At 40.7% G+C, this 24,455-nt stretch overlaps 1 protein-coding gene across 3 annotated transcripts in view; it reads left to right on the forward strand.

The window, feature by feature from the left end:
* The window catches only part of LOC117446122 (microtubule-associated serine/threonine-protein kinase 1-like), an 81,667-nt gene that overhangs the window by 50,243 nt on the left and 6,969 nt on the right, over positions 1-24,455 (forward strand). For 2 of the 3 annotated variants that reach the window (XM_034082127.2, XM_034082134.2), the window contains exons 6-22: positions 486-646; positions 2,170-2,245; positions 4,746-4,955; positions 5,057-5,158; positions 8,683-8,815; positions 10,041-10,105; positions 10,266-10,345; positions 11,653-11,861; positions 12,847-12,985; positions 13,592-13,724; positions 15,736-15,901; positions 16,312-16,413; positions 16,948-17,070; positions 17,230-17,339; positions 18,234-18,397; positions 21,812-22,056; positions 24,127-24,384. In XM_034082127.2, coding sequence (XP_033938018.1) covers positions 486-646; positions 2,170-2,245; positions 4,746-4,955; positions 5,057-5,158; positions 8,683-8,815; positions 10,041-10,105; positions 10,266-10,345; positions 11,653-11,861; positions 12,847-12,985; positions 13,592-13,724; positions 15,736-15,901; positions 16,312-16,413; positions 16,948-17,070; positions 17,230-17,339; positions 18,234-18,397; positions 21,812-22,056; positions 24,127-24,384 — 2,476 coding nt within the window. The remainder of the gene's footprint in view (positions 1-485; positions 647-2,169; positions 2,246-4,745; positions 4,956-5,056; positions 5,159-8,682; positions 8,816-10,040; positions 10,106-10,265; positions 10,346-11,652; positions 11,862-12,846; positions 12,986-13,591; positions 13,725-15,735; positions 15,902-16,311; positions 16,414-16,947; positions 17,071-17,229; positions 17,340-18,233; positions 18,398-21,811; positions 22,057-24,126; positions 24,385-24,455) is intronic. The other variant, XM_034082142.2, reaches the window with a different exon arrangement.

The raw sequence follows: 24,455 nt of genomic DNA on the forward strand, positions 1-24,455 counted from the left end.
AAAGCCTGCCATGGTGTTCCATCGGGAGATGTGTTCATTAAGCCTCCTATTGATCCAGGCCGGTTTTTCCCTCTCGCCCTTAAGAAAACTATTTTGTTTAAAACCGAACAGCGCTGCCATTAACCCCCCGAGGCAGCAGACACTTAAGGCAGCAGTACACTTTTAGGTGGAGTGACTCCTTCATTCCCTGCAGTCTTTTTGCTCTGGTGTTCAGTCTACATTATTCTGTTTTGTCCTCCTACACTAACTCCTTCTGGACATTGTTCTGATCCTCTCTCTCTCTCTTACTTTCTTTTTCTTTTATGTTCAGCACTTCTTTGTTTCAGTTTTTTTCCACCCACTCAAACCAAAGAACACCTTGTTTTTTCTGCTGCTGCCATTTCTTGTTTTTGTTTTTCTCCTTTCCATCTCTGGATATCTGTTGTTACACCACTAAGAGAGCAGTTCTTAATTTAACCTTGTCTCATTTTCCTCCTTCTCTCCAGTCCTCCAGCTCCTCCCAGGAGCGGCTGCATCAGCTGCCCTTCCAGCCGACCATGGACGAGTTGCACTTCCTGTCGAAGCACTTTGGCAGCACGGAGAGCATCACGGACGATGATGGGGGCCGGCGCTCGCCGCACGCCCGCCCTCGCTCCCGAAGCCTCAGGTGAGAGCACGGCAGGTCTTGGACAAATGACAGTTTAAACAAATGAAGACAAGCCACTGGGCGCCTAGCCAACTTTGATTAAGGTTTTCTATACTGTATGCAATCCCTTATCATCCCTGAGAGCAAATGCAATGAAGACTGGTTAGGATGTGCTGGTTTCTTATGGTAGCAGGAAGAGTTCAGTCCTGATACTGACTTATATACACCTGATATAATCAGGAATACACATTGAAATGGAGTTCTCATTACAAGTGAAACATAAGAACATACAACATATAGTAATAAAATAAGATTAAGATACATATACAAACAGGCAACAGCATTACAAATAATATTTAAATGCTTTCTGGAAACTTCTGTGTCTCAAGTTTACACTGTTACATTATTTCAAACTAAGGTCGAAAAAAATCAAGGCTGTCTTTCCCAGGTTGGTATTTTTCTGCAGGTTTAATAAAGGTTATGTACGCCAGGCCAAGGCAGAACTCATTCCATTTTGAATTGGATCTTAATCACTGGCTCTGGTAATTATACAAATTAAATTGAACTTTCGATAAGAATGGAAATTAGGGCACTTGTGCTGCTACCATGTTATAATTCACGTGAACGCCCCCTGACGTCAGAACAGCAACTCTGAAACAGCTACCTACATGTTGTTTACATTGTCTGATGAAAGAAAAACAACACATCCTCTTTGTAGTGTTCTTCCCACATCACAACTTTAGGCTAATAAACACACTGAAGTCCGAAGAAACTAGGACTTTGTCGGAGGTCTGTGCTCTCCCACTGCCAGTGTAGTTGAATCAGGATAAATCCCCTCAAGTTCTTTAAGCCTCTGCAGAGTGCAGCATGTTTCTCTATGTTCACAAGTCTCTAGTGTACCCTCCCTCAATCACACCTATTATAGCCTCCCCTCTGGATGCAACATGCCCCAACTACATACACCACATCACTTCTTATCAGTATTCAGTTTTCATATTAAGCTCCTCAGCAGTCGGTGCCCTAGATAGATAATCACACATCTTGGAGCTCTATTGTGTACCTTGATATGCCTCATTATTTCTATTCATAATCACATCTTTCTGTGAAGCTAAACAGTGTTTGCCCACAAGACATCTATTTATAATATGCTTTTTCTTTTGTCAATGTCCAATTCAGCACTGTATGAGTTGCTATGTTAAATACTATTAGGTTTTCAGGCTTTTATTCTGCCACATGTTGAATTTGCTTTGCATTTTTTCTGTGTGCCTCTGAATATATTCATGCTTGTCTGACGTCTGCACCATGTGTAGCGTGACGTGCAGGAGGACACCGGATCCATTAGAGAAACTAAACTGAGTGTACTGAATTTCTGATCGGTTGATTAGCATAATGTACAGACAGGACGGACATGAGGGGCAGCAGTAAATTATTCCTTAATTCAAGTGAAAATACAGAATTGCTGCCTCCACACACTCTCTGCTCTTTGGTTTCCTCAGTCTCTGCTGTGTATTACAGTCCTGCTCTGTGTGTGTCTCTCTCTGCAGCCCCGGGCGCTCTCCATCCTGCTATGACAATGAAATAATGATGATGAACCATGTCTACAAGGAGCGCTTCCCCAAGGTCAGCCTCACATAATCATAACACAAGGGTAAACTGTGCCTCCATACACACATCAAACACAGACAAACAATTTGCCTGCAGTCAGAGAGCGCCTCTTTAGCTGCACTGAATTACGAGCAATACATGCAGAAACACTGTTTTTCATGTAGTGGTCAATTTTGAGAGTTTGGGCTATTTTGCTTCCCTGACATGTCTTCTTTCAGACCATTGAAAATAAATACATCCAAAATACACATTTAGGTGCTTACTTTATTTTACTTTTTGTCTTTTTGGCATAGGAGATTGCTCTTATTTCTAAATGTATCATTAGATAATGCCTCATTTCTAATACAAAACAAATGACTTGATGGCAATTTCTTTCTTTCTTTTTCTGTTTACGCTATTCACCTGTAGAGACACCCCTTAATACATTTGGTAGATTATTCTTTGATTAGCCCAGATACGCTAAGTGCCACATTGGGGAAACATGTGTCCAGAACAAATAAACAAACTTAAATCATTCTGTAGAACCAAGGAGGGTGCCAGGCGGGCAGTAGATCAGACAGTTCTTGCTAGAATAAAAATAGGTTTTTAGCTGGGAAGTAGATGAATGCCGACACTGTCTTGGCTTTGAAGTTAACATCTGGGACATGAAACAGATGTTGGCCTTTACAGGAAGCTTCAGTATGTAGGGTGTGTAGCAGTGGGAAACATAAAGATCAGAAAGGCTGCTGCTTCAGTGGTTAACAGATTAAGTTGGTAAAGCTTGCCCCGGTGAAATATCGTCCTAACAAGTATGGCGATGCACATTCTGCATGAGAGAACTGGATGATGTCGATCTTGGCCGACGTCCCCCGTACTCGGTCCAGGATTCAAGATGTGTGTGAAATGCTCGCCGCCATCTTTTCCTTGACATTTTCTAATTGTCTAAAGCCCATAGCTAGGGAAGTATCAACATGTTGTCTGAGAGCAAAGCCAATCATTCACAAAATGATTTTACTTACACAATGAGCAGATCGGTATTGGTAAGAGTGATGTAAAATATTATCCCAGCATGCACTACACAAGTCAGAGTAAAGCTAGCCCCAGGGGCCTCAATGTCAGGGTGCATGACACATAACAGCATCTCCAAGTTTGACTTGTGGCAGCGGGACCTTTGTTGCTTTTTTCAAATGTTCCCTGTCTCTCTCACACTAATGCATCCTCCAGCTGTACTTAGCTGTTATCTCTGCATTCATGCGCCCTTTTTACTTTGAAAGAGGCTTACCGTTCTCCTGTGACCTCCAACATAAGGCAGCTCTCAGATTTTATTTCACTGTTCTTTGTAAGCTGTTGACACTGCAGTGTGTGAAAACCACTGGAGGTCGTCCATGTCTGCGGAGCTAAACCCGACCTATTAGTCTTTGATCATGAGTACAAAATCAATTAGATCACGTAACTTGCCCCAGGCCAATATGTATTAAAAAGGGAAGATGATCTAAAGCTGCACGCACGCACGCACGCACGCACGCACGCACGCACGCACGCACGCACGCACGCACACACACACACACACACACACACACACACACACACACACACACACACACACACATACACACACACACACACTCACGTACACCATCGCCCTCTGAACATTCTCTTTACATCGTAAAGTAGTGCTGCTAACAAGGCTTCCCACATACAATTGCACAGTTCCCAGGCCTGTTAATGAAGTCTCAACATTGCTGAGTCCTCCTCATTATAGGAGAATAATTAGCAGTTGCATACCTGAAATAGATATTTAATTAACGCTTAATGGGGCCTTAATTCTGATAATGTTATTTTGTGTTTCATCAGTTACAGATAATGTAGACTGCCACATGTTCTTTCCAAAAAAAAATCAATAAGAGTATTTGTCTTTTCAACGTTATAAAAGAGGTGTAATCTTTGTGTATGTCACATTTAGAGCGATGACAGGTAGTGGGTAGTGGTGATGTAACGTAGGGGAAGCCTGACAACATGATAATAACTTACTATTTAGGTGGCAATCCTCGTGATTTTGTGACACCCTCTTTAACAGTAAGAGGAAATACAATGTATGAATACATGTCTCGGAATACTGGGTACAGCAAAACTAACTATTGTAATTGTAATAAAGAAGTCAGACAATAATTGGCGTATTTAAAAATGTTTGTGTGTGATCTGCTGCCTGCAGCTGTTCGGACTCTTCCATTTCTCCCTGCAATATTTCGAACTGAAGAAGAAGCCTTATTGTGGAAGCCTTATTGATGAACAAAGCTCACTGACAAACATAGTGCCTATCCCGTGATTAACATTCCTTCACAATAATAGTGAATGTATCTTTCGCCGGTTAAATTATTTTAATGTAAAGCCACAGAAGCAGTAAATGACAACACAGACACCCATAATACTGCAAGCATATCAATATTGTTATACTCTCATCAGTTGGTCGGAAGCTTACTCACGTTTGTGTGTTTTTTATTCAAAAAACTTTAAGCGCCATCTTGTATTCATTCAGGCCACAGCTCAGATGGAGGAGAGGCTGGCGGAGTTCATCCACAGCTTCTCTCCAGAGAGCGTCCTGCCCCTGGCCGATGGGGTCCTCAGCTTCATCCACCACCAGGTAGCTGAGCTGTCCAGGGACTGCCTGACCAAATCTCGCGAGGGTCTCATCACCAGCATCTACTTCTGTGAGCTGCAGGATAACCTGGAGAAGCTGCTGAATGATGTGAGTTGGGACAGGAATTGTGGAGGTGTTGAGGAGTGTCAACTAACGGTATGTCAATCTCTAACCTGTCTCCTGTCTGCCTGTCTCTCCTTCACTATCAGGCTTATGAGCGCTCGGAGAGTTCGGAGCTCACCTTCATCATCGAGCTCTGCAAAAAGCTCTTCATCATCATATCTCGTCCCGCCAGGCTCCTCGAGTGTTTGGTGAGTTTCTGATGTTAAGTATGAGTATCAGTTTTTCCGAGGGCCTTTTTACATCCTGAATATGTTCTGCTTAACTGCTTGGAAAGGCTCCTGTCCTCCCAAATGGAGATGCATGGTCAATTCCTTCTCACTGAAATGCCATTAAAGAGTGAGCAGACGTGGAGCAGGCTGTCAGCTGTGCATCCAGTCTGAAGAGATTAAACACTTATCACAGCTGGAGGCTGGCCTGTCACTTTAAAAGGGAGTCTGTCTTTAAGGTTTACAGAAATATTTCACATTGCATTTCTTTTACTTTTGACAAATAAAAAGACTGTTTTTCTTTTTTTTATTCCAATCTTGGGCACAGGGGATATATATAAAAATTCATACAAGGAATGTAGATACAATTGAGAATATTATTATACCCGGCCCCCACAGAGATGGATGGTTTCTTCCTGACATATATTATCCACCCAGTACATTATGTTCATGTAATAATTGTGTTCATTTAGAAAACAGGGAGGGTTGATAATAATAATGCTTTGGAGTTGGTTTATGAGAAGATAGGTTCCATCATTTGTGTTTTGACACTTACAGTAGGGACGTAAAGCCAGGACATCTCTTTGACTTTATTTTTTTATTCTTTATTTATTTGGGGTCACATTATAATACAAGTACAGTTTTTCAAATCATATATTTTTAGAGACCCGAAAGTGACAAATGAAATAGCAAACAAAATTAGTCAAAATAAAATAAAAACGAAAAAGTACACAGGGGTTGTTTGAAATAGCAAATGTCTACACATGTACATATGCATACATATCAACATACATATATACATTCAATACACATACACACATACATGTGACCATACATACACATCTATACATATTCATTCAATCGGTGTATAGAAACACAGTCAAACAAGGGATGGTCGTCTTTGGGATATGTAAATTCTCCACTTTTTCCATATTTCTTCAAATGTGTTTTCCCGAAGCCTCATTGAGAAGGTGATTCTTTCCATAACATACATTTCATGGATTTTGTCGTACCAGTTGTCAAGAGAAGGGATATCCACTTTTGAGACATTTTCTAGTTATTGCTTTTTTTGCTGCAACAGTAAGAATTCCAAATAACTGTTTTGTTTTGGAGTTTGTGGGGATTGAATGTACGAGCCCAAATAGAAATCTTTTGTTTTTAATGAGGCCCCGACTTCTTAGAAATGTAAAAATAAACTGCGAAACGATCTTTCAGCCTAAAAGAACAACAACTCTTTTTTGAGGATAAATTAGGGATTATTTCTCCTTCCAAATATCACAAAAGAGGATATGTATCAGATTAATGCAACATTCAATGGAGAAGACTAAATAATCAACATGGCTGCATCACAATCAAATATGCAGAGACAAAACTCTTCTTTTCACCAATTTTTTGCACTCGTGTTGTTACTACGTCCCCCAGCATAAAGAAATGATTGCCAAACTTACATTTGCTTCCTGTCGGTGCATTCTCAATATATCTTAATATATGCCTGTGCAGTACAGACATGCTACACATGTCTGCAGCAGCAGCATTTGCACTTATTGCCGCAGGATATTTTTCCAACTTAACTCCAAACTGTAAAATATTCTCTCCACCTCCACATCTTGTCGATTTCTTTATTCAGCAGCGCATCAAATCAGCTGGGAGACAGAGCCGCGTCCTTGACATGTTGATACATAACTCAGCTCAACTTACTCAGTAATAACAAGCCTCTCTGTATGCACAGGAGGCTCAGCCATACCTGGACATCAGCTCACTGATTGATGGCCTCACATGCTCGTCTTCGGTAGCGTCTCTCCTCTAACCACCCCCCTCCCCCCCGGCTCAGCTTTCCGTTGCCAGGGCGACCATCAAAGGAGGTCGATAGGGTCAGGCAGGATGTGGAGAGGATTTTAGATCCGCACGCCTCTTAGGTTAGAGAGGAGGAGACACATACACAGAAACAATGTTGTCCAGGGGCAGAGAGCTCACTTAGCATTCAAGTCAGCAGCAGTTGTGATTTGGTGAAAATGTCACACAGTCAGTAGGCTTTTAGCTGCAAGGATATTATCCCGGAGCTATCAGAAAGCTATCAGAGAGGCAGGTTAATTCCCCCTCACTGTGCTCTCTCTTTTCCTCCGGTTGAGGGGAGCAGATATGAGAGAGCACGGGAGAAAGGAAATGATCCCGGCTGCCCCAGGCTCTACTTTCTAATCAAAATGTTATTCCACCAACAGGAATGAAAGTAAATCCCACAGGACACCACAAAAGGCTGTTTCATTGGAATAAAAGGATGTTTCAAGAAAGCAATTTAAAGTTGGGAGGTGTATTGACACTGATTGTGTTTGTCTGACAGCCCCACAGCGGTGTTTGGTCATGAATTCTCAGCAGGTTGAAGTTAATTCTAGTTTTGTGATTATACGTTTGGCAGACCTGAAATTATTAAAATACATTTTTGTGATGTAACGCCATTTTACATCAATTTATTTATCAAATTTGTTCTGCTGTGTTCGTCTTCATTGTTCAATACCCAGCTATAAAAAATGATCAATATTGTGATATGCCGTGGTACATTCTCATCTCGTTTTTTTAAACATAATTGCAGCAATCATAACATGGCAGATACTTGATTTTTGAGTATAAAAAGATCAGATAACAATAAGTAAGGGTCTCTAAACGCATTACATAATCAATCTTGATATGGATCCCTTGGAAATAGGTTTCTTTTTTAATTCTAACAAAGCATGACATTATGCAAATCAACATAAATCACAATTTGTAAAGCGAATATGTAGAAATCTTCTGGTTCCAGCTTTTTCAAATGTAACATTTTACTGTTTCTTTTTTCCATCTTTGATAGTAAATTGAAAATCTTTGTTTTTGTGTTTACTGCTGGTCAGATCAAGACGCAATGCAAGTCTTTGAAACTGTGTTATTACATTCTTCTCTCGAATAATATAAATAAATAATTGAGAACATAAAGATGAATTGAAAATGAAAGGAATCATCGCACTTGCAGCCCTTGATATGCTTTGCCATATTTACTCTTTTCCATGCTATATATAAGACAGTTGACTCACAATATCACCTGTACCATGAAACCATAATGACTGTGGGTAGAATATCATTAACGTTTAATCTCGTGATTAGTAATCGTCAAGTCTTACTCAGCTGTGCAATCGTTTTTGAAATGTCTTTGATAGTGCACTATTTTAAGATTAGAAAAGAATATCCCACGCATCAAACACTTCAGGAGTAACAAGCGTTGATTTCCAAGTGGCATTCATACAGTTTGGTGAATTCACTTGGCAATCCAGCACTCATCTTAAAATCCATCTGAATGTGTTAAACTTGTTGTGGACATAAAGATATTTCCTGATGCTAAATGTTAAATGAGCCGTGATTATTCATCCCGTTACCTCCTGTAGATTTTGAAAGTAGATCTTCAGGAGCTTAAGCTTAAAGGTGCATTTACAGTATGTTGTTCTTTTGGTACTTACATTTGTTCCCCCTTTCAATGATAGGAGTTCAACCCTGAAGAGTTTTACCATCTGCTGGAGGCAGCGGAGGACCACGCCAAGGAGGGACAGCTGATGAAGGCGGACATCCCTCGATACATCATCAACCAGTTGGGGCTGACCAGAGACCCACTGGAGGGTAAGAGAAAGAAAGAACATGTATATTGCATTTTGTTGTTCAAATTGAGGCTTGAACAGGAAATAATGTATGTACACTGACTACAATGTGTACAGATTTTAATTCAGACATTGGCTGGTTCTTTGTGGAATTAATAGACTGGGAAATGAACAGCTGCCCCGCATTGAATTGATACAAATTACACATAAACAAAAGAACAGTTCAACATTTTGGGAGATACATTTATCGGCTGTTTTCAAAGAGTTCTATCAGAAGATTACGTTTACAGTCGATGAAGAAAATGACAATTGTTTTCTTGTCAGTGTCAGAATTTGAACATCTCCGATCAGCTGGTTGTTCAACATGACCATGTATGAGATCACGCTAGGACAGGCTGGAACATTTGTGGTCTGCTGGAGCGGTGAAATATCTTTAATTAATCATCGTGGCTCAAACTCACATTTCTAATTCTGCACAGCCGCTCTTGGTCTCATCCATCAGGAGTTGCTCATTAGCTGATGGACCCAGAATGACTCTTTACAATAAACCTCTGCAGGATTATATCTGAATTCGTGAAAATTCTAAGCCTTTGTCAGCTAATCTTTGCTTACAATGAGCCACTTGATATCTTCATCTTGCACTTTCTTTTACACCTACATCGTCATGCTTAGACACACATAGACATCCACGTAGGGGCTTGCACACTTTCACACTCTTTTCTTTTCTCGGCTCCTGATAGAGACTGTTGACAAGACCTTTTCAGCGTCAAAGAGAAACCAACAGAATATACGACTGTCAGAACAGTGACATGAAGTTAGAATCTACAGAGCGACTTTGATTTGCTTTGCAATGTTAATTATTAGTCAATTATTTCCCTGCTTTAACAAAACAGTGCTATTATCAGTGTATTCTAGCAGCTGTCACATATTAGAGAGGAAGAACACTGACATTTAGCTGCCAGTGCTGCTCAAAGAAAGGAGAAGAAACAAAGTGAGAGGGAGGTGGAGAAGAAGACAAAGAATTAATAGGAAGCTTTTTTATCTCTCATGTTTTACTTTCTGTGATCTGCCGCGTTTGGTCTTTCATTTGTTTTTAAAAATCGAATAGCTGTTTTGTTTAAGATGTCTGAGCAGCTGCGTTTTTTTAATCTTCACACAGCAGTGTGGGAGGCCTGGTGTTTTAGCATGAACATTTTCATTTCACTTTGACACCAGGTTTGCTTGTTAACTCAAATGTTTTTCAACAGAAATCGTGAGCCTGGACAGCTACGACAGTGAGGGCCCACAAACTCCAGAGACCGATGAAGCAGAGGTGAAGAACAAACACACAGGAAGATTTTCACACACACTATGACTGCACCACCACACACACCGCTTTCAAATCATCAAAGAAACATTGACATTTGAGCTTTCCAACATTTAATTGAAACAGCCTTTTTGTTGATTTGAGTTATCATTTTAATATTTGTCAGCAGGGAAGAGGGCGGACCATGAAACCACCGAGTGAAGAAGATTTTCAAAGCATCAAACTGATCAGCAACGGAGCTTATGGGTAAGAAATGGATTGAAACCTCATTGGATCTAAACCAGTGGTTCTCAACTGGTCAGGCCTCGGGACCCACTTTTTCCTTAGTCAATAGATCGCGACCCGAAATGTTGAACCACTCAAATCTATTCAACAAAAAAATCGTACAGTAAAATATACTCTTTTCAGCATACATTATTAATTAAAGTAAAGTACAGTGCCTATATCCCTTATATCCCTTCACAGAACTAAAGTATGCTTTTAAATAAGGTTTAATGAGATGATGGAATCAAAGCTGAACTGCATAACATAAAAAGGCACACATGCTGAAAAACCAACCCCAGAAGGGGGGTCTGGGGGGATTCTCCCCCAGGTTTTTTTTTAAATACTAACATATAAACTACCCATTCTGGTACACTCTGAGAAGAAAATAAATAAATCTATTACTACCCGACATATTAATAATATTTTATGCCATTGTTTTTTTTTGCCATTGTTTCTCTCACAGAGAGAAGAGCAAAGAGGAGATAGTTTGTGTGAATTACTTTAAATTGTGGGTAAGGGTAGATAGCCCCCATTGTTCTGTGACCTGTCAATCATCAAACTGGGGGTCATATTTCATTATGTGTTCATTTTTATCTGAAGTTGTACCCATGGATGTATAAAGAATAGTTCTACCGCAAAGTTATTCTCCGTGGGGACTTCCGGCAACAATCTTGATTCTGATTGGCCAGAAGACTCGAAAAAACATCAGCAAAGATGTTTTATTGAGAAGATGATCACTACGTGACAGAAGTTTTCAAAACTGTTCATGGTCTCCGACTCTCCGGTACTTCCAGTCCAACGCCTACTGCATGCACAGCGTTAGAAAATCGGGCCTTCAAAATAAAAGTTTGACTTTTTTAACCCCCCAAAAAAAAAAAAAAAATATTTATATATATATATATTTTTTTCTTTTTTCTTCACTCACACATCTGCGACCCACTTGAAACGGGTCGCGACCCAAAACCATATCAAGTGCAATGACGCTTTTATCTAATATTATTATTTTAACAAAGATAAAACTGTTTTTAGCATCAATATGCTGTGGAAGACTGTTTAGGGGTTAGAGAGTTCCTGTCAATAGAATCCTTGGAAATAGTGTTTCCAAGGTCAACAAACAGCATTTAGGCTAGATTACATAAAGTGCTTCATGATAAAAAAAGAAGCACCACAGTAGTGGAAACTGGAATAAATTGGCCCCTCACCCTGCTTTCTGTTCTCTGTACCTCATCTTGACGCCACCAGCCCCTTCAGTTTTCACTCTCGTCTCTTGTGTCTCACCTTCTCTCCAGTGCCGTCTACCTGGTGCGCCACAGAGAGACACGTCAGCGTTTTGCAATGAAGAAGATCAACAAGCAGAATCTGATCCTGAGGAATCAGATCCAGCAGGCGTTTGTGGAGAGAGACATCCTCACCTTCGCCGAGAACCCGTTCGTCGTCTCCATGTTCTGCTCCTTTGAGTCGCGGAGACATCTGTGCATGGTCATGGAATATGTCGAGGGTAAGGGGGTCAGATCTAGTTTTGATTGCAGACTTTAATTACACTGAGCAAGGACTCACATTGAAAAGATGTTCATGATTTATTAGACCCCTCTGTGTGGTTGACTTCCTTGTTCCGTTCGCCCTTCATTTCTCTGTGTTAGATGTCTGAGGAAATATTAGATCAGGTTTCTGTTCTTAGCATTTCATTTATTTAATTCTATATAGAGTTCACCCAAATGGCAAAGGATCATTTTGTCTGCTGGGATTCAGGAATATGAAAGCAATGTATTGAAGGTGAGACTCTTTATGACACTATCAATGACTCTTGATAATGAAAGTCAAACAAGGTGAGTAGATTCAGGACGGTGTCGTGGCTCTGGCTGCAGCAGCTCTTATGTTATCTGTTGGCGCACAGACACACTGAGGCATGACAAGTAGTCGTGTGTTGACACTGTCAAACGTGTTTAATGTTGTGCAAAGGTGGATAACAAGCAAAGAGAATAGAAACATAATAAATAAAATGTTTATATCTATTTATAAGCAGAAATGCATCACAAAAATACTATGTTGATGAGTTAGTCTCACATATTTTAAAGCTTTTCTGCCTTATCTAAGGATCAAATTCTGTCATCCTGCAGACTTATTGTGCTACAGTATCATTTGTGTGAATAATATAATGTTATATTATTCACACTATTTACCGAGTTCCATACATATTATGTAATCATTTTCATTGGTAATAAAAAGTGCAGTATAATGCACACAATCCAACTTTCCAGCTGTTGCCTTCTATCGGCAAAAGTAATAATTTCAATACTTACAATACTGTATGATAAATAATATCAATCCAGTTATTGCCACTTTCCTGCCAGCTTAGAATCTAAAATAGATATCCAACAGGACATTTTGTAATGGATGGGTGCCATAATACATGGATGCTAAACCATTTTCTGTCAGACTCTGAAATGAATGCATTAACAACTGATATTTTTTTTGTTTTCCAGGTGGAGACTGTGCCACTCTGTTGAAGAACATCGGGGCTCTGCCTGTGGAGCTGACCAGGATGTACTTTGCTGAGACAGTTTTAGCCCTGGAATACCTGCACAACTATGGCATCGTCCATAGAGACCTCAAACCCGACAAGTGAGTGTTAAAAGCTGCACTAATTAAGATTTTAGGAGATCAAATGACTACATGTGATATGAAAGGGCTTGCTTGTAAAACCCAACGTTTCCTTTTAGCATCTTGCAGCTAATTATTATGATTTTACAGCGAGCAACATACTAACAGATTTGTTTGGCAAGGACTTGAATGTTACACATGTTACATTTTAATTGATTGCAAAAGTGTGATGTAGCTGTAATGACACAGGTAGTACAGGTACCAAAAATAATGTTAAGGGGATTAATGAAAATGAATGTGGCCTTCTGGGTAAAACTATAACAGGCCACAATATATCCAAATGAGCTTGGATTCATCTCATTTGGCAAATTGAGGCAGACAGAAATGAAATCTAGATACTTCTGTTGTCCTTCTCGGTCGGAACGTGCAGTTTCTCTGTGTGTTCATCTGTTGCACGCCAGTCTCATGTGTCCATTCCTCCACTCAAGCCCTCTCCCTGGTGGATTATGCAAGACCTGCTGACGAAAACAATAAATGACAACCTGTGATCATGACCACACACTCCATTATATATGGATTTTATTGCACTGTACTAGAATGTAATGCCTGTTTCCTCTCTCCAAATAGTCTACTGATCACCTCCATGGGACACATCAAACTTACAGACTTCGGCTTGTCGAAGATGGGTCTAATGAGCCTCACCACCAACCTGTACGAGGGACACATTGAAAAAGATGCAAGAGAGTTCCTGGATAAGCAGGTACAGTTGCAACCTAGTAGCAGCCTCTAATATGGGTAGTATAGATACTTTATCACCATATTATAGTGGAAGCAGGAGGCAGGAAGATATATTTCATTAGTAACCGTTTGAATGAGCTGTGTGACGGGATGTTTGGTGGATGAACAGGCGACTGCCACTCACAGCATCTTTTATTCTTCTCCAGCCATGTGTATCAACCTGCCTAGTAATCTGGCAAAATCCATCATCTCCAAAAAAAGACATTGCATTACAATCAATGCATCCTGTGTAGTCTGAATTAGTGAACCATTATTGATCCCCATCTCCATCACAATCCCATTTTTAGCAATTATAGTTATTGTTTATGCTCTGAATGAAGCTGATCATAATCAGTCAGCTCTTCTGGGTGGAAGCAGCATCTGTTTGTCTGCCAGTAATCAACTCACATCTGTGGATGAAAAGGACCTGGGCTTTCTGTTTTTCATGATATTCTGATCAGGAAAGTGTTTCTAATTCTCTCCTTGAGGATATCTTTGTTGTGTAAAAACTGTGGTTAATTGGAAAAATACTTTTCATATGATTTGCATAAACCCACATTTCCTCTTACATTCTAGTTGTTTTATTTTTAGTTTAATTAGATTGTTAACCTAAAAACGTTTTCAATGAAGTAAAATATACATTTTGTGTTCAGCAGTTGAACTTTTGAAGTAAATGATTTTATTAGTTTCCTTTTTTTTGATGAGGGAGAATTTGAATAAAGATAGAGATGTTTTTATTTAGTCAAATTGTTTAACCTGTTAAATAACTTTTTGGTACAAAATCTATATCAGAGACAACCTTGACACAATCTTGCGATGGGATCACACCAACCACCAAATAGTCCTTTCTATTTATTATGACAATCAGCATATTTTTATATTTCTGCAGGGGACCTTAAAGCCCGCGTCACACTGTCCCGAAATTGACACCTGATGACACACGATAAAAGAAATGTTCAAATTCGGCTCTGATCGTAACAACATCGAGCCATTCGTGAGGGCATCTTAAGCCATCGTATGACCGCCGGTGGAGTTTCTCAGGCTCCGGCAGCAACTTCGTGAGCGGCAACTTTGTAAGGCACTCATGAGGCCATCTTGTCAAATCGTGTCATCTTCGTGTTATCATCGTGCCATCGGGCGTTCGCCCTCACTCTGATCAGGGCGAATGCCCGATGGCACCGAGGATAACAAGATGCCCTCACGATGGCCTTACGAAGGGCAACATTGACACACAAATTCAACATGAAAATTAACCTTCGCAAGGTCCTTCGGCAATTTTTTGGCATGTCAAAGATTTTGCCACCGCTCACGAAGTTGCTGCCGGAGCCTGAGAAACTCCACCAGCGATCATACGATGGCTTAGATGCCCTCACGAATGGCCCGATGTTGCTATGATCACAGCCGAATTTGAACATTTCCTTTATCGTGTGTCCATCGGGTTGTTTTATTGCACAATAAAATCATGTAAACATATTATGTAAATAACCCAATTTGTGTTCTGTGAAACTGAAAAGGACATAATATATTATTTTGAAGGCGAGTTGACAGGAAGTTGTTGTTGCTATGGAAACAACATTACGGAGAAAACTTAATATCTTCTACATATAAAGACGGATAAAGTAAAGAACAAAGTCTGAAAATATCAGTACAGTATCATAGTACTGTAACATAATTGTTTTTGTTACTTTCGTTGCAGTTGTATGTCTTAAATGTAATGTAAATGTTGCTTTCGTGTGTGGTTCGGGGCCATCTTCGTGCAAAATTCACAATTCCATATTCGTGTGTCCATCGGGTGTCAATTTTGGGACAGTGTGACGTGGACTTTGGAGAACATTCGCATAAAATGGGAAATGATGAATGCATCTTATAATGGATTACATCACATAATAGTTTTCAAGCTTCTCCGACAGTTGTTTTACTCTTTCTTTCTTTCTTCATTCTTTTCTTCTCTTCCTCTGTCTTCCCATTGTTTGCACCTCCTCTCCCTCACTCAGGTGTGTGGTACTCCAGAGTACATCGCTCCCGAGGTGATTCTCCGTCAGGGCTACGGGAAGCCGGTGGATTGGTGGGCTATGGGCATCATCCTCTATGAGTTCCTGGTGGGCTGCGTGCCTTTCTTTGGAGACACTCCTGAGGAGCTGTTTGGACAGGTCATCACAGGTAAGAGGACAGTGGTAAACTTACACTATTTTATTTGTGAGGACACTCTCAAACTGCTCACTTTTAGCAATCAAAAAACAAGACACAAAAGTAGTCCGGTATGCTTTGAGTGAACTGGGTTTCTTGGCTGCCTTTTGTTATAGAAAGTGGGTCCAATGTGTGTGTCACTATTCTTATTTAATAGCATGCATCTCTAGCAAGTGATGTAGTCAGAGCAGTGTCAAGCCTTTCCACTTTGAATATTCCTACAGATAATAGAATCGATTTCTTTCTTATAGCTTTCTTCCTTGGTGTGATGCAGTTATGTTGAACACTTTTCCAATAGCTCAGATAAGCCGATGAATTACAATTTGAAAATGCCTTTCTTGCTTCGTACTCTGACCGTTTTTTGTTGTTTTTGTCTCTGTTAGATGATATAGTTTGGCCTAATGGGGATGAAGCCCTGCCTGCAGACGCCCAGGACCTCATCTCTGCCCTGTTGCAGACCAACCCTCTCCTGAGGTTGGGTACAGGTACTAACTGTTGCATTAACTTGATATAAGAGCTCTGATCTGCACCCACTTTTGGTTGGTTTGAGGAATGCATGTTTCCATGAAGTAACACAATTTCCAAAGAAAAATTCAGGTTTTAAAACATTATGTTACCCAGTGCTCAACAAAAACAACTCGTTTTTTCCCCATTATGTCTTGCTCTGATACACTGTCGTTTTGCTGTCCACCAACTCCTTGTTATGTTCACCAGCTATATTTAACTTTGGCTGTTTGGTGTTCAGTGATAGGAAGGTAGTGCACAACATGTTTGAGGGCCTTTTTAATGATATCAACAGCCCCAAATGAGACTGATAAGAACAGTGAGAGTGAAGAAAAACAGTAATAGGGCAAATCAATATCCTGAAAGTGACAAAACTGTTCTGTACAGCTGAGGGGAGTGCAGGTTTTAGGTATATTTTTGTATCGTTATGAGTTCCCTTTAACATACATTTTAAGCAGCTTTAAATATTCCGTCCATCCATCCAGTGTTTTGCGTTGTGTTGTGTGTGCCACCAGGCGGAGCGTTTGAGGTGAAGCAGCACGGGTTCTTCACCGAGCTGGACTGGAACAGCCTGCTGAGACAGAAAGCAGAGTTCATCCCTCACCTGGAGTCAGAGGAGGACACCAGCTACTTTGATAGTAGGTTCCTCTGGATGTATGTGTCAGTGCAGCAGTTACATCAATATTAGCTCGATGGGGTGTCCAATAATTTTCTGACGCTGTTCCAGTTAGAAAAGCACTTTTCATGTTAAACTGACAGCTTATATAATTCATCTCTCTACCTCTCTCCCCTGCCAGCACGCTCAGATCGATATCATCACATCAATACGTACGACGAGGATGACACCAATGACGATGAGCCCGTGGAGATCAGACAGTTCTCTTCCTGTTCTCCTCGCTTCAGCAAGGTTTGTCTTCTCTTTCATCTCTCTCTTACTCAGTTTTTATTCCTTTTTGGCTGTTTCATCTTGTGCTATTTTGTCACTGGACACTGGAGATTAGTTGACAGGTTGAGTAAGTATCTCGAGGCCTTGTCTCTACCCTGTGTATCGTGTCTTAAATGACATCTTTTATCTGTTTCCCTACCCACTGTTTCCATGGCCGTATCTCTATTAATTATGGTCTCTCTCTCTGTGTGCCAGTTTTTTCTTCTTGTCACACTTTCCCTCTCGGATGGGATTTTCTCACCTCATGCCGTCTATTTATCCTTTTTTGACTCCCTCCCACTACCAACTTCCCTCCCTCTCTCACTTGCTCTCCTTCCATCTGCCTCCCCTCGGTATCTCACCTTGCATACACTCTGTTGTTTCACCCGTGAGGTCGTGGAGGGGATCTTCAGAAAACTGAGAGCGCCTAATGGGGTTTCATTTCAATAACATTTGAAGTTACGGTCAAGGGCTGTTGAGTGGCCTCGTTTAAAGCAAAGCATGTGAACAAAGACCTCGGCTGAATACACTTACATAGGCTGTCTCTTGAGCATCATTTCTATAGCAATCACTTTGGTACTTTTTAACTTTTATGATTTTGTCTTTCTATGAATGTCCTCTCTGTCTGTAACTTTGTGTAATTCACGGTCTCTTTTGAGAAAATACCTTTCTTCCAAAATAATATCTTGTTGGGGCACGAGATACTTCTTAGATTATCATATCAGCATTGCATTACAACAATAACCCTACATATTTAATGTCAGCCTGATACATAGAACATAATAATAAATACAGTAAATATAAACCCAGACTCAGTAGCTACCTTTTCCCAGAGCTGTTAACAGATCAGATGATGATTGGTCCGTGTCCCTGCAGGTGTACAGCAGCATGGAACATCTGTCTCAGCTGGAGCAGAAAGCTACGACCTCTGTGTCCCGGCGGGAGCACAAGGGCCCGCGGGATGACAAGGTCACCAAGAGAGAGAGCCTGGGCAGCTTGAGCATGAGAGACAAGAGCTGGAGGACCGGTTCCCCCGAGATGTGAGTGGAGATCATTATCAAATGAGGGCTCGTAGAAGCATGCATGCAAATGAGGTGGGGTGGGGTATTTTTCCCGGAAATCCTGACCTGGTTTCTCAAGATAATCCACAGATTTGTTGTGAGCAGTTCTGTGTACGAGCAATTTTCCCTCTACTGTATCACCGTGCAGAAGACAGTTAGAATGTACTCATGGACATGAAACTTGTGCACACTTGCATGTGTAGTTCAATAAAGAGATTCAAATACTACATGAAACTGCTCAAAACAAGGTCTGTAGATTATTTTGACTACTACTACTATGATTGATAAAAAGTACGGCAGAGGAAACATTTAGTTTTATTATTTTGGGGGGACTGATCCTTTAAGATAAGACCGAGTTTGTTCAGATGGTAGTTTCCTGAAGTTTTTTCACATATCCAAGTGTGCCGGCATAACTTTGCTTTCTATCTCTCTGACGCCAATTTTGACACTTCTTGTATAAAAAGATCTTTGTGCGAGAGCTCACACTCAACAGATCCCACATCTGCAAGTTGGGAAACTAGTTTGGTGAAACTGGATGGATATGACTCACAGAAACACAATATGCCCCTGAATTGGTTGATAAATATGTAGCAGATTTTCTCACTCACATCTAGTGCCTATTTTTACAATCAAAAACACAAAAGGAGAATAACTATTGAATACAGGAGGTTTAATGCTACTGAATGTGTACCTTTCATTGTGAAGTTAATTTACAAATATAAGTATTGATGTAGTAAAAATCTGTCTGACTCAGATAAAGATTATTTATATTGGATTGAAAAGTGACTTCTGTATTTGGTGAACATTATTCTGCTGTGTTGCTTTGCGTGTCGTGTCTCGGAGCAGCTAACAAACACTACAATCTGCTGAGTCCAGACGCATTGTTGACGGACACATTTCTGATTGAGAGCATAGAGGCAGAAAGGGATTCCTATTACTTCTCATAACTCCATTTCACCTCAATCTTCAGGAAGCATACGGCTGGACTTCAATCTCTTTGCATTCATATGTAAAATAAAATCATTCATGCATACATTCTGCATTCATAATAGTAAGAAAACGTGATATGGTGAAGGTGGCTCATCATTTTCTACCTTATTGGATTTTCACTTTCCCATATCAAGTACGAAATATTAGTATCTCTAGTCTATGATTGCCTTTTGGCTACAGCTCATTACATTCATTCATTGCTTTAATTAAATGTGTTAACTAACAAAAGTATTTTTACATTAAGTGTTACTCACTCATGGCTGCAACTAGTGCTGCGTACCGGTACGCCGAACCGGTACTGGACTTGTAAAAAGTTTCGGTTCAAGTCCGGTTAAAACCGGAACGTCAGGAACCGGTACTTGGACTCGCAAAAAAACTAGCACTTACGTATATTCTGGTGTCTGTGGTTATTTAAACATTCCCTGATAAACGTTATTCAGCGTCAATAAATGAGTGCTAATCCCAGTGTGCTCAGTGTACAACATCACATGTCATTTCACCTTCGATTTACGGTTTGAAAACGTAGAATTTCGCCACATGCTAATGCTAACCGGAAGTGAAGAATTTTCAGAATAAAAGTTTTAAGTTAATAGTGTGAACTTTCGGTTTTTTCAGAATAAAAGTGATTTAAATTAGTGTTTTTAATTCAAAATTACGCCATATCAACATTGATTTTAATTTCTAACAGTATGTATTGTAGAGTTGTAGAAAATACATGGTGCACAGACAGTACAGTACACTCTGACTGTACAGTCACTAGAGTGTAGCCTATACTGTATATTAGGTGTGTAACAGTGTGATGCGTATAGTCTACTCTACACTCTACCTTTCAGCAACGTTTTAGGGATTTAGGCTCAGTCAGCTCAGGGACTGTTTGGTTACTTTAGTTTGGTAAATGAAATAAATGTTTGAACTTTGTAGTAGTTCACTGTAGTTGCTGTCATAAGTCATTTGTAGACTAAGTGGCACATTTGTACTTTGTAGAGAAATGTAGACACAAGTTGGAAGGGAGCACAATAAACCTGATGAGTTTGAATTTGAGTTGATTATGAGTTCATTTTCAATTGATAATTAGCTCACAATAAGTTCACTTTAGTTACTCACACCACTTGACACAAGCCATGGGTTCAGGTCCGGACTTATAAGTCCGGACCTGAACCTGAACCTCTGGACTTGAGTCCGGACCTGAACCTGAATGTGAGTCCAGGTACGCAGCACTAGCTGCAACTAACAATTATTTTCAAAATCGAGAGTAATCAATACATATTTGGGCTATAAAAAGTGTGTCCTACCAGTTTTCTCAAAGTTCAGAGTAATTTATATCTAGAATATTGAAATGCTTTGTTTTGTCAGATATCCCAAGATATTAAGTTGTATATGATATTAAACAGAGAAAAGAAGGAAACATCCATATTTAAGAGGCTAAAAACAGCCTTTTCTACAATTCTTGCATGATAAAATACTTAAACAATTGGTAGACTATTTGACAATTATTTTTCTGTGGACCGAATCTTTGATTGGTCTACTAATTGTTGCAGCTCTAGTTTCCATGCCATTATGCACAGACATTCAATATACCAAGAGAATATTTCTGCTGACTTTGGCAACCAACCAAGATATTCATTTTTTCAAATCCAGGCAAAAACAAACATTATATTCTTTCTGCCTTTCTGTGTGTTTATGTAGGTCAATATGTGTTCAATACAGCGCAAAGCCCTTTGGTCAAGTGGGGGTTGTCTTCAAACTGAATTATATAACTGACTATATAACTGGCTTAGTGGACCATCATTATCAAATGTATGTTTTAAGTGAAATCCCTTGAAAACTATTGTAACGGCTAATGATGACATTTGGTACACACATTCATGTCCCCCTAAGGATGAATGCAAATCATTTTGGCCATCCCTTCATTTATATCAAGCGCCTTTATTAGGTCAAGATGTAAATCTGATTTATGACCAAATACATGTAAAACTAACATGACCATCAGCTATAGCTGCACACTGTGTAGTGTACTCTGTCTACCCAGAAGCCCCCCCCCTCTCAATCAACTTCCTCTTGACTGCCTTTTTGTTTATTTATTTTGTATTTGACTATACTTACTTGTTTGCCTGTCCTTATTTGTCTATCCTCCCTCATACTGTAAAGCATCTTTGAGTTGTGAAAAGCGCTATATAAATAAAATGCATTATTATTATTATTATTATTAGTGCTAATAAGCAAATGTTAGCATGCTACATGGTTCTCATCAGCATGTTAGCATGCTTACTTTAGCATTACCCTGAAAAGAACCACTTTGTATAAGCACAGTCTCACTGAGCTGCTGTCATGGCTGTAGCCTCTTATCGTAGGCAGAACACTGTGCATCATCTCATACGCATGTGTTTCTGTCTTCTCTTGCAGGAAGCGCCTGTCTTGTTCAGAGTCCCTCTACATGGACGGGGATGCCAGCCCCCCTCTTGGTGCTCGCCGGCGCTTCTCAGCACTGATGGATACACATCGTTTTGCCTCGCCTCTAGACACTGAGCCTGACTTCCTGTCCCGCCAGGCACCCATCAGGGTCCGTGGAACCTCCCTGGATGGGACCAGCGTCCCCTCCCCGAGCCTCCTGGAGCAGAGGAACAGTCTGAAGGAGATCAACGGAGCAGGTGTGTGTGCAGGGAGAAGTATCGGAGGTAGTGAAAGGTAATGGGAGAGGAAAGAATAGGAGAGAAAATAGTCAAGAGAATAAATGGTAAAGAATAAAGCAGTCAGAGAAATCAACACGGGGGCCTAAGAGTGGAGGAAGTGAAAAACCCTCCTGTAATACCTTATTAGATGACTACTTCTGACTCAGTTGGACAAATCACAGCATTACTGTTTTCAGCTCTAAGTGCTACTTTAACCTTTCTCTTGTGTTTCGGATCAAAAGTGACCGAGTGACTTTGTTTTTGATCATACATATTGTGTTTTTTATCCACTTGCCTCAAGACCTTATGTTATCCTCCACTTGCATTGATTTTTTAGTGATTTATTCAACAGTGAAACACCCATGACCACCATAGGAAATGAATGGGTATGAGTGTATTATGTTCAATGGAAAACATCTCCACACACACACACACACACACACACACACACACACACACACACACACACACACACACACACACACACACACACACACACACACACACACACACACACACACACACACACACACACACACACACACACTCAGTCTCTCTCTCACACACACACACACACACACACACACACACACACACACACACACACACACACACACACACACACACACACACACACACACACACACACACACACACACACACTTCTTGTGCCTATGTCCCCCCACACCTTCCAGACAAAACAATGTACTCTAAGTTACGGGAGCCTCTCACTTTCTCGCGCTCATACTTGCCAACCCTCCCGATTTTCGCGGGAGACTCCCGATTTCATTGCCCTCTCCCGGTTTCCTCCCGGGGGTCATATTTCTCCCGCATTTCTCCCGATTTCTGACAAAATCAGATTTACTCAGGACTGTTTCCACTCAGACTTTAATACAGCTACACCATTGTTTGGTTTCCGTGGTAGCGCGTCTCTTTAATAGCGCGCGCAACTGAAAGTCTGAGAGGGTGAGCCGATAGTCACAGAAAACAGAACAAGAATCGACAACTATACCCTCTGCTCACTCCTTTCCTGACAAATACAGGTCCAGCCTTCTCCATCAAGGATGGTGCTACAGGCTGCAAGACAGTGCACTTACAACTACAATAAGCATGTGTAGATGTTAATCTAATACAGCTCCGGCTATCCACTAACACCCCCTCCCCCCACACCTGCTCCCGATTTCTGAGGTCTCAAGGTCTCAAAGTTGGCAAGTATGAGTCGCGCTGTATGATACAATGTATCATACCTTCTCACAGGTGAGCTCTGTGCCCCTCGAGAAAGAAAAACCTCTCACTTTCTCACAGTAAATGCGCCTCCATTACTGTCTCTCATGCAGTTATATTTGTGCCTTGCTCACATTTGACTCATTGACACAATGAGTAGGCGACCGATTAGAGGCTCTGGACAAATGTTTTGAACCAGATGAAGAGGACGATGTCTCAGAAATGGAAGACAACAGCGATCCAGACTATGAGCCTGACCAACAGTCAACAGACCAGGAAGAGGCCCCTGAGGGAGAGGAGCCCTGAATATTTATTTCTCTCTAAATGTTCATTGAGGAGAACAGTATCAGTGTCTTATTTTATATCCATCACAGTGAATGCAGTGAATGCTGAACTTGATGGGCCCACCGGTGGGTCCGGACCATATACTGTAGTTGAAAGTACACGATGAAACACTAACTTGCTTGTATCAAATCAATACATCCCATACATCATTGGAACGGGAAGAATCTCAGTAAACACAGCCTACATGGCAAGCATTTTTATAATATACAGTAATGTACAGTAAGCACTATCTTTGAACTTACTGCCCAATTATAACATGAAATTCACCCCTGGTGTCATTCTGTCTGTCACCCCTTGATTCTACTTGCTTTGACTGTTCAAATGAGATGTCAACCATCAAAATTGGATAAGGGGTTCCAGAGATTTGACTGTGCAACACACACCGGTCAATTTTGACCGAAAATAGTATGGGAAGGGGGGTATGACCTAACGCAAGAGAATGGTAAGCTATAATTTCCACCTGACTCTTCATCCTTGCAGACAAATCTCCTCGACATGGAGAGACCCCAGGAGTCAGCACGGCTATAGCCATAGTATCCTCAGGTCCTGCAGCAGCCGATCGTGATGTGATGACTCCTCTGTGTGACCCTCTGGGGGCCCGGGCCACCAACGACCTGGTCCTCCGCAGGGCGCGCCATCAGCAGTTGTCTGGTGAGGGAGAGAAATGCAACTCCAGGGCTGGAAACAAGGTCATAAAGTCAGCCTCTGCCACAGCCCTGTCCGTCATCATACCATCAGGTGAGCAATACAAGGGAAAGGTTAGAACAGAATCATAATGGAATGGATTCGTTTTTTTAGACACTTACACA

The sequence above is a fragment of the Pseudochaenichthys georgianus genome, chromosome 1 (genome assembly GCF_902827115.2).
Source record: "Pseudochaenichthys georgianus chromosome 1, fPseGeo1.2, whole genome shotgun sequence".
NCBI classification, from domain to species: Eukaryota; Metazoa; Chordata; class Actinopteri; order Perciformes; family Channichthyidae; genus Pseudochaenichthys; species Pseudochaenichthys georgianus.